At 44.4% G+C, this 10,449-nt stretch overlaps 1 protein-coding gene across 2 annotated transcripts; it reads right to left on the bottom strand.

Annotated features, from left to right (window-relative positions):
- Positions 1-411: 411 nt before the first annotated feature.
- On the bottom strand, positions 412-10,163 carry LOC311122635 (uncharacterized protein). 2 transcript variants are annotated; one of them, XM_084196975.1, is made up of 5 exons: positions 9,441-10,163; positions 8,192-8,300; positions 6,577-6,748; positions 3,849-3,931; positions 412-3,452 (listed from the first exon to the last, which is right to left on the bottom strand). In XM_084196975.1, the coding sequence occupies exons 2-5, from the start codon at positions 8,282-8,284 to the stop codon at positions 2,736-2,738; spliced, it is 1,065 nt and encodes a 354-aa protein (XP_084053101.1). In that variant the 5' UTR covers positions 8,285-8,300; positions 9,441-10,163; the 3' UTR covers positions 412-2,735. The 2 variants fall into 2 exon arrangements, with proteins under 2 accessions (XP_084053101.1, XP_084053102.1); XM_084196976.1 differs by having other exon boundaries at positions 9,716-10,163.
- Positions 10,164-10,449: the final 286 nt, after the last annotated feature.

Raw genomic sequence — 10,449 nt, 5'->3', positions numbered from 1 at the left:
GCTCTCTCTCTCGTCTCTGTGTCATCTCCCTGGTTCGGTCTTCTCGGCCCACATCAGAAAAAGATAATCACAATCAGAAAGTGGGAAGGAAGGCCTGATCGTAAGCTCTGTTTGAGAGAAGAGAAGAACACAACACAAGTAGACAACACAAGCAAAGCCCACGCCGTTTAGAACAAATCAATTCAAGTCAATCAAGTTATATCCGACTTGAATTGTTCTTGAAGCAATTGGAGTAAGAACAGTCAAAACTAACGTTCACTCCGCATCAGGCAGTTTCCGTGGTATTTTATTTTCTCCCCACGAGAGAAAATAAAAAAAGATAACATAAAAAAGAAAATAGATTTTCTTAGATCAAGTGCAGTGTTTAATAATATTCACACAAAAAATAATAAGAAACTTAAAACAAGCTCCAAGCTTGTATTTTGATTTCCCCTTTATTAATGCTGCGTATCTCCTTTGTGCTTCTAAAACACCATTTCTGATTTCTCTTTTCTTCCTTTAATACGGAAGTGTTAGTCCCAAACGGAACCCTATTCCCTGCCCATAGGGCTCTGGTCAAAAGTAGTGCATTCTGTAGAGGGTAGGGTGCTATTTGGGACATACATACTTTTAGTGTGATAATACCAGTAAGACACCAGTCAGTACAACCAGTTAACCTGATGAAGAGGCCCTACATAGGCGCTACATAACTACATAGAAGCTTCATAACACCTTCATAATGCCTTCATAAGCCTTCATAGGGCACAATGACAACCAATGTAGTAATGCTCTGTTTAAAACCACTAATTAGGGTTGAGTCTCTCATCCTGTGCTTTCTGAGCTAAAGCAGGCAGATGGGTCCCAAATGGCACCCACTTCCCCATATAGTGCACTACTTTGGACCAGAGCCCTAAGCGAATAGGGTTCCATTTGTTGTGCAGTCTATTAGTCCCTTGTTTTAATGTCATGTCACCCGTTATCAATAACATCTCTTTAATAATTTATACAAATCACATATTCTCATTGAAAGTGAACTTATAGAAATAAACTATTTCCTCATTGTAATCATTGTCAAGCATCAGTTCATGTCAACAGGCAGATTATGGAGAGGAGAGAGTGAGGTGAGAAGGAAGGAAGGAGAGAATGATGAGAGATGAGTTGAACGCCAAGGGAGCCTCGGGGGGGGGGGGGGGGGGGATGAAACGGAGTGTGAAGCGATAGTGTGGGAGCGAGAGAAAACAGAGAGACCAAAAAGAAGAGAAACAGGCATGATCCTCAACAGACAATACAGATATTATTCTGTAAACAATGACATCACTGTCAATAGGCATCACAATGCCTAAACAACCAACCAAAACATCCTGTCAAGAAAGGACTTGGAAGCTAAACTTGTAGGACATACAGATGTAGGATCTTAATTTGATCACCCTGCTGTTGCAGGACAGGAAATGCAAACTTGTAGTATAATATAATATAAATGTAATATGCCATTTAGCAGACACTTTTATCCAAAGCGACTTACAATCATGTGTGCATACATTTTTACGTATGGGTGGTCCCGGGGATCGAACCCACTACCCTGGCGTTACAAGCGCCATGCTCTACCAATTGAGCTACAAAGGACCACTAGTGTAGTCGAGGTTGAAAAAAGGCTTCTAAAAATTTTAATTTCAGACTTGATTTGCCCTGACAATTTTCTTTAGCAACCCCTACAAAAACCACCATTAATTATAACCCACACAATAATTCAAATTTCCTGTTGATGCAGGATTATTTTCCTGTTGAGAGAAACAGGTCAAATTAAGGTCCTACACCTGTAAAGATGTCCAGATTTGGCTAAGATACAAACATCATACATGCAAAGCCAGGTGAATAAGAAAGAAGATAGGGTTATTGAAGTCTCCAAAACGACCATTGATCAGGGCCCGCATTCATAAAGCCTCTCAAAGTAGGAGTACTGATATAGGATCAGTTTAGCCTTTTAGATCATAATGAATATGATTACATGGACATATCCGAGAGTTGCTATGATTTCATATGATTTTTCTTCTTAAGTACTTCCTAACCAGTACGAAGAGCAACAAAGACAGTTTACAGAACAACATAATTCCTGAACAGAACTGCACCTGTAAAACGTTTTGGTTCGGGTGGGTATTAAGTTAACATCGTGTACGAACTAATATGATCAACACATGTAATCTGACACCGGTGTAGAATGATATGGGTGTTAGAACGAGTCAAATGTATTCCAATGCATATACCGAACACAGTGCCACAAGGAACGTGTGCTACAGGGTGAAACCAGTGATAAGGAATACATGATGTGTAGACATATTTTATGTAGAACATGGCTCTCTGACATGTAGAATAAGGAGTCACGTCAGCTCCATTTCTATCTGAAACGTACGTGGCCAAGGTCTTGTTGATTGGCTCAGTATTCCACAAAGGGAGGGAGAAGAGTGAAAGGGCCAACAGCCAATAGGAGGAGAGAGAGGGGTGAGTGAAGGGGCCGACAGCCAATGGGAGAGTGTTTCTGACAACACATTGGAACACAAGGGGAGGTCCTGAGACAGTTATGCACTTGAGAATGACAGGAGGGGAGGGGGGAGGAGAGGAGGCAGCTCAAGAGAGGGAGGAAAGTGAGATATGTAGTGTGCGTTAGACAGATGTAAAGAGTGAGAAAAAAAGAGCGAGAGAGAGAAATGAGAGCGAGACTGGAGAATGTGTCGAGGGAGCGGGTGAGAGCAGAGGGTGGTTCAGGAGTAGGGCTGTGGCACTCCAAACCCGGGCCTGTACAGCGGCCTGCCTGTGGGGGACTGAGAGTTGGGCAGAGTGGGGCCTGTTGGGTAGCTATACCCCCCAACCCCGCTGTAAGGGTACGCAGAGGGGTAGGGGGCGCTGTTGGGGGCGCTGTACTGCCCGAACGCAGACCCTGAGCCGGGGACGCCAGGGAACGTGGGCTGGGTGGGGTACGGGCAGGAATTGGCCGGAGGCCCAAAAGCAGGACGGGCTGAGTAGCCCGCCACTGGGGTGAAAGGTGAGCCGGGGCTGGGGTAGGGAGGAAATTGACCTGGGGGAATGGATGGGCCTGGGCCTGATGCTGCGGCGGTGGCTGTCGGGTTAAGAGGGGAGACGGGGTAAAGGGTGTAAGGTAGGGCGGAGCCGGGGCCGTTTTGGAAACTAGCGTGGTTGTTGGGATTGGAATCCTGCTGCGGTTGTTGTTGCTGAGGGGTTTGTTGATGAGGATTCCATGGCGATGACTGTGTTGTCGCTGGGTCTTGATTGGCGCTCATTTGTGATGCCATGGAGCCGGCGGAGGCGTCGCCCGCGGCGGTCTCCTTCTTCTGGCGCAGGATCTCCTGCAGTTTCTCTATCCGCACTCGTCTTTTGTGAGCGAGGGAGCGGAGGGAGAGGAAACGGTCAAGGAACAAGTCCAGAGACAGCTGGCCGTCCAGAAACTCATCTGCCAGAGACTGAAGGAGAGAGGGGGAAAAAGAGAGAGCCAGAATTAAATAAAGGGAGATAGGGAAGATGGTAAATATGGACAAGCAAAATTCCGTATTCAATGATAATCTCAGCCTCTTACTTTCTACCCTCACTTTATTCACAATGTCTGAAAATGCAACTAACAAAGTTATTATGATTTATTATATTATTATTATTATTATTATTATTATTATTATTATTATTATTATTATGTCTTATTCCAACTGCTGGTCCTCTGTACGGAGTTGAATAGAGTAAGAGATATGTAGATCATTTTGTCGTCATTGGCCCTGTGTTTTAGGAGAGATATTCCCCCATACTCATCAACAATATAATCTGTGTTTCATTTTCCGCCTGAGTAGTCCGTCATTGTGGCCTCTCACCTCTGACTCCGTCTCTGTGCTGGCGCCCTCTGTCTGGAGTCTGGAGAACAACCCCTCTGGTGACGCCTGCCCCATGATGCCATCTGGGAGAGAGAGAGAGGCAGAGAATGGAAAGAGAGGGAGAGCAAGAGAATAAAAAAGAGACGGGCAGAAATGGGGAGAGAGAGTGAAAGAAATGGAGACCAATGTAGAGGGAGGGAGTGTTAGAGAGAGGACAAATAAACACCTCCCACACTTCAATGTCAACGCCAAGCTTGTCAGTGCCAGTAGGGACACACAACACTGACAGCACAACTCTTCAGGCCTGTTGTTAAACACTAGTTATGGGCGGTATACGTCTCCCGTGTGGCGCAGTGGTCTAAGGCACTGCGTCGCTAGTGCTAGCTGTGCCACTAGAGATCCTGGTTCGAATCCAGGCTCTGTCGTAGCCGGCCGCGACCGGGAGACCCATGGGGCGGCGCACAATTCGTCCAGGGTAGGGGAGGGAATGGCCGGCAGGGATGTAGCTCAGTTGGTAGAGCATGGCGTTTGCAACGCAAGGGTTGTGGGTTCGATTCCCACGGGGGGCCAGTATGAAATAATAATAATAATGTATGCACTCACTAACTGTAAGTCGCTCTGGATAAGAGCGTCTGCTAAATGTAAAAATGTATACTGTCTGTACCGGGGTACTTGAAAAAAGCCACGGGATAGTTTTTCAGTACCCTCAAAACTATTTATTTGAAGTTTTTAAATAAATGTGAATATTTGTAGCTACTTTAAGTAAATACCTGCAGTCACCTTGTGCAATACGTTAGGAGATAAAGCAGATCGCGTTCTTCATCTCACCGGTCACATTATTTTACATTACGAAGCTTACCGTAGTTCCCCAGAACAGTTGAACCAGTCACGTGTTTGTTTGTAAATAGCACAACGGGAGAAAGCGAGCTGGTGAGTCCATAGCGTTCTATATCTATCGGCGAGTCTCTGTTGTGCGGCGCACAAGAGGTGATGAAGTTACAATTCACTACTAAATGTTTGCAATATTTTTTCCCAGTGCTTCCTACTAGCGTTTTTTTTCTCCTCCATTCTTCTCCCATCTGCTCAATGTAAACATGCTGCTCTTCCTTCAGAAAAGGCATGCACCACAACTTTGTTCATTTGCACAATTTCCCTCTTTCACTTTCTCTTGTAAAGCCTATTAAACCACAGGAAGTTGGTGGCATCTTAATCGGGGAGAACGGGCTCATGGTAATGGCTGGAGTGGAATGGTATCAAATACGTCAAACACATGATTTTCATGTGTTTGATGCCATTCCATTTGCTCCGTTCCGGCCATAATTATGAGCCGTTCTCTCCTCAGCAGCCTCCTGTGTATTAAACACATTTAAAAATGAGAACGAACGAATCTCATGAAGCTCAGCCATGAAGCTCACTGTTCGATAAACGTGGATATAAACGTAACAGGACAATCTACCTTCATGCATCTTCAAATACCTCTTGTATACTTCTCATTGAGGGCAAGCTCGCACCATAATGCTGGTAGAGTAAAGGTTAACACCCAGTCAAAATGAATCACTAGGAGGACTGGTTTAGGGGTGAAATTACAATGCATTCCACATGACCTAATCACCTTTAGGAAAAACATATGACATAACTATAATAGCAGATACATCATTACAACAGGCGTGCACATGGAAACAGACAGGGGTGGAAATGGGAAAGTCACCATGTAAAAATGCTCCGTACCCAATTCCAACCCTGCGAACGGACACCACCACAAACACAGCTTCTCATGAAAAGCTTACAAAACAAGGCTGCAGGAGCGTATGTGTGCATGTACACAGATCACAGGCCTGCTCTGCTTCCTGATAAAGTGCTGACGGCAGTGGAATGGGAGCTGATGCGGTGGTATCCAGGGAGACCCTGGCAGACAGACAGACACACATGACAGATCTGGAAGCCTGGGGGGCTCTGTCTGTCTGTCTGTCTGTCTGTCTGTCTTTGACCAGTAGAGACCAAGGCTGAGTCCCAAATGGCACCCTATTTCCTATATAGGCGAGAGAGTGCTATTTGGGATGCAGACACTGTGTTTGACTAGTAGAACTCAACTGACTGTCCAGGATCTGAACAGACCAGACAAGATATATCCCTACACTACACTACACTCTCTCTCAAGTCTGTTCCTGCCATCTGTCTGTCTCCCTCATTCTCATGTCGCTGTCATCTCTCCATCATGCTATTCCCATATCCATATCCTCTCTCTTCCTCTTTCTATTATGTTGCTTTTCTTCATCTCATCCCTCCCTCCCTCCTTCCTTCCTTCCTTCCTTCCTTCCTTCCTTCCTTCCTTCCTTCCTTCCTTCCTTCCTTCCTTCCTTCCTTCCTTCCCTCCCTCCCTCCCTCCCTGGGCACAGTGTTGTCTGTAGGTCTCTCCGACTCCCTCCCTCCATCCTTCGCTCCCTCCCCATTCCATCCATCCCTCCCTCACCTGTCTGGTCACAGTGTTGTCTGAAGGACTCTCTGACTGACTCCTTCCTTCCTTCCTTCCTTCCTTCCTTCCTTCCTTCCTTCCTTCCTTCCTCAGTCCATTCCTCAGTCCATTCCTCAGTCCATTCCTCAGTCCATTCCTCAGTCCATTCCTCCCTCCCTTACCGGTCTGGTCACAGCGCTGTCTGTAGGTCTCTCTGACATACTCTGAACTGGAGGATCTCTCCATTAGGTGTTCTCTCATCCTTCTCTCCCTTACCTTTCTGGTCACAGTGCTGTCTGTAGGTATCTCTGACTCCCTCCAGTTCAGAGTATCTCTCCACTAGATGTTCTCTCTGTCTCTCCAGGCGAGGCTTAATGTCCAGGTTCTGCTCTGCCAGGCTACGGTTGGAGGCCAGCGCCATCTCCCTCTCCAGCTGGATGTTCTGAATCTATAGACGAGGAGGAGGAAGAGGAGTCAATAATACTCAACTGTATTTTTTTATGTGATTATTTGACAGTGACCATGTACAACAGACATTGTACACTAACTTACATAGCTAGCTAATTCTCATAACGATCGTAATGACCCTAGCCTTGATAAGCATGTTATGATCGCTCCCATTTGGGATAACGTTATTGGGATTGTGGATAGTACGTTTGTCTTGGGGTCAGGGGACCTGGGTTCTAGTTCTGCTCAAGGCACTACTCTCTCCCCCTGTACGTGACTATGATTGGGATATCATGGCAGTACGTTGAATGATGACCTTGCCATACAGTATTAGTCTGTTTGACAGAAGCTGCCAGGTCCTCCCTTCTGAGACCAGTGTCCCAATGGTGCTATCGAATTGGATCCTTTTCTATAGCTCGACTGGTTCATATGTTGTCAAGCTGGCGGTCACGCGTGTTGGTGAGGTAGAGGACCCTGGTTCAAGCCCAGTCAGAGGGTAGTTCAGGGAGGCAGCGCTATATGCTAAGCTAGCACACTGACACTGTTTACACTATGATAAGGACAGGTTTGCCTGGTGACGTGTTTATCGCTATCAATGTTCTTATCTCAACTTGATTTAAACAAGGAAGTCCCTGCTTTTTAGGCAGACCTGGCTAGCCACGACAGCAGCAACTAAACATGGCTTAACTAACAAGACGAGTTGGGCCAGGGACAGGTCATTTGCATCTAGCGAACATATAACTCCCCACGTGAAGAGGGGTCCTCTGTAGCTCAATTGGTAGAGCATGGCGCTTGTAACACCAGGGTAGTGGGTTCGATCCCCGGGACCACCCATTCGTAAAAATGTATGCACACATGACTGTAAGTCGCTTTGGATAAAAGCGTCTGCTAAATGGCATATTATTATTATTATAAGAGCGAAGACAAACAAATTAACCTCAATGCAAACTCAAAGGTTACTGTTTTGGATCTATGGACAAAGATGGAAGAGAAGTAAGTCAATATGTCCTTGTAAAAAAGAAACTGTTGATGGCAGGATGAGGCTGGACATCGCTACTAGTCAGAGTGAGACGAGACCTAGATGACCATCCTCAGATTAATCATTCATCTAGGGCCTACTCTGAGTAATAGACAAGCCGTGTGACCTGACAGAAAAAACAAGGCCTCAGCTCAGAGATAGGCCTATAGACAAGCTTGGCTATTCATTATCCCTTACTCAGATACAAAACACTGGAGGTATTTCAGTAAGAGAGGCGCATCTCGACTAGCCTGGTCCCAGATCCGTTTTGTGCCGTCTTGCAAACTCCTGTGGTCATTGTCACGCCAAACATGATGACCATAGGTGTTGGTTAGAGCACAAACAGATCTGGGACCAGGCTACATCTAAATCTATTTAAGACACAATAGACAGACAATAAGACAAAGCAAAGACGTGATTGCTTACCTCATCAGATTCCAATGCCATGGACTCCACCCGCTCTGTGTTGTTCAGCAAATCCTCCAACTCGGATTGGCTAAGGTCCTGAAGCTTGTCCATTGATTTGCCAGGACAGCTGTCAATCAGATGGGAGGAGAAAGTGAGCTGTCAATGTCAAATGTCATCAGTTTACTGAACATAGATAATTTGAGAAATTAAACTTGAAACTAACTGACAGGATACAAAATGGATCCACACAAAATGATAATTGAACAGGCAGGCTGATCAAATATGAAATGGGAAATCATCATTTTCTAGACTATCGCAATAAATTGCCTGAATTGATGTGATAATGATAAATAGAACGATACGTTTATAACATTAATTTGCACCACAGTTTTTTTGAATGATCCTTTAAATTACCCATATTAGCAAACTTCACATTTCTCTAGTATAGGCTACTTATCGTAATGAACGGTATCAGCAAAATGGCTGCGATAAGTGATTGGTATGATCGGTGTTAAAATTTCATATGTCTATGATTTTCAGTTTATCGTCCCAGCTCTACTACATACATCTTATGCTTTGATAAACCAGACTCAGGCTAAATCCTGGTCAGGCCTAAGTTACTTCATCTGCTTGCTATTTGACCTACATCTTTGCCAAGTCATTAAACATGGGCCACATTCAGTAGGCAAATGTTGTGGAACGTTGCAGTTAGAAATAACATTAATATATCTATTTTTATTGTTTTATTTTTTATTTTGCAGACGCTCTTATCCAGAGAGACATACAATTAGTGCATTCATCCTAAGATAGTTAAGTGAGACAACATACCACAGTGGTAGAAAGTACATTTTCCCTCAATAAAGTCGTTATCAGAGAAGTCAGTACTAGCAGGAAAAGACAAGTGTAGGGAATTGTTTTCTTATTTAAGATACTATTTTGATGAGGTAGGGTTACAGATACATTTGCAGAAGATGGGCAGAGACTCCCCTGTCCTGACATTAGGGGGAAGCTTGTTCCACCAGTGGGGTGCCAGGACAGAGAATCGCTTTGACTGGGCTGAGTGTCGTGGTTCCTTATTCTACATGTCAGAGAGGCATGTTTGTAACGTTCCACAACATTGTGCCCTGCTGAACGCACCCTAGCTATCTTGATTGATGGCTTGCCATCAGCTGACCAATACTAATACTGTTGTCAACCAGCTATAGTTAGCCACAGCAAGCATACAGACTATCACATTATAGGCAAGTTAGCGGGCAAAATTACTTACGTTATGCTGCTAGCAAATCAAGAAATTCGTTGCAACAGGGCACACAACATTGACGAGCATCAACCTATGGTTGACGGATGACGTAAAACGGGCACCGGAGCCCTGACCCCGATTTACAAACAAGGCAATCTGGTTGAGAAAAAATAGCCGGTAAAAGAAGAATCCAACGTAATTTAACGGGCTAGCTAGCTAGCCTTAACGGGTTGTCCGAGTTCCGTGTAGGGATGACAACAACAATCGTTATGATCACATTCAATGAAAGGCACTCTTGCTACCGTCAACTTTGAGGAAAGCCCACCGTTCGCGATCTCAAAATCCTCAAAACAACGATGTCATTCGATCGTGTTGCTTGACGTCAGGTACAGCAGTAATCCAATCATAATTGCTTCAATATCTGCTCGACGATAATCATTCAAATGGATTAAAGAATAGCTATGTTTTATCAGCAATATTTGGAAAGTTTCACTTCACACTAACAGAACCCGCCGCCATTTTTGGAATGACCCATATTCTGCTTCCGTGCGGGGTGATTAAATGCAGTGTCAGTAATGACCTTTCTAACTAAAGAAAATGAAAATATATTGTGATCATGTTGCTGATTTTACCACAGAAATGTTGATTTCTTGAACCTGAAAGCAAATCTTTAGATAGTTTGAACAGTTTTCTTTTACAGTTTATCCATTTCTTGGGGCAATGGTTTCATCCAGCGCGCAGCTGATTTGAAGGGAAACCCACCCCTACGTGACAGGATTATTCCATGAATGCCAGTATTGTGTTAACCAGTAAAGTAAACGAAGTCTGGTTGGAAAAAGTGGAACATTATGTCAATGCCCAATACCTGTCATCATGACTCTCACTATAAATGCTTACTAATAAAACATTTTGCCAGTAATGACTAACCACAAGTGAAACATTCTAACAGTATGGAAAGAATATGTTGTTCCTGATATTTCTAGGTTATTATAAAAAGCCAGCAGTGACCTTACACTAAACACACAATCCTGAATCT

The sequence above is a fragment of the Coregonus lavaretus genome (genome assembly GCF_964263955.1).
Source record: "Coregonus lavaretus genome assembly, contig: HAP1_SCAFFOLD_2149, whole genome shotgun sequence".
Lineage (NCBI taxonomy): Eukaryota > Metazoa > Chordata > Actinopteri > Salmoniformes > Salmonidae > Coregonus > Coregonus lavaretus.
This window is presented reverse-complemented; position numbering and strand designations above follow the sequence as displayed.

Bases quoted from the DNA above. Each gene is read 5' to 3' on its own strand.
- LOC311122635 (XM_084196975.1), bottom strand. From the start codon at position 8,284: ATGGACAAGCTTCAGGACCTTAGCCAATCCGAGTTGGAGGATTTGCTG. The intron at 3,932-6,576 runs GTAAGGGAGAGA...TCTCTCTCCCAG, and splicing joins ACAGCACTGTGACCAGAAAG to ATGGCATCATGGGGCAGGCG. The intron at 3,453-3,848 runs GTGAGAGGCCAC...TCTCTCCTTCAG, and splicing joins GCACAGAGACGGAGTCAGAG to TCTCTGGCAGATGAGTTTCT.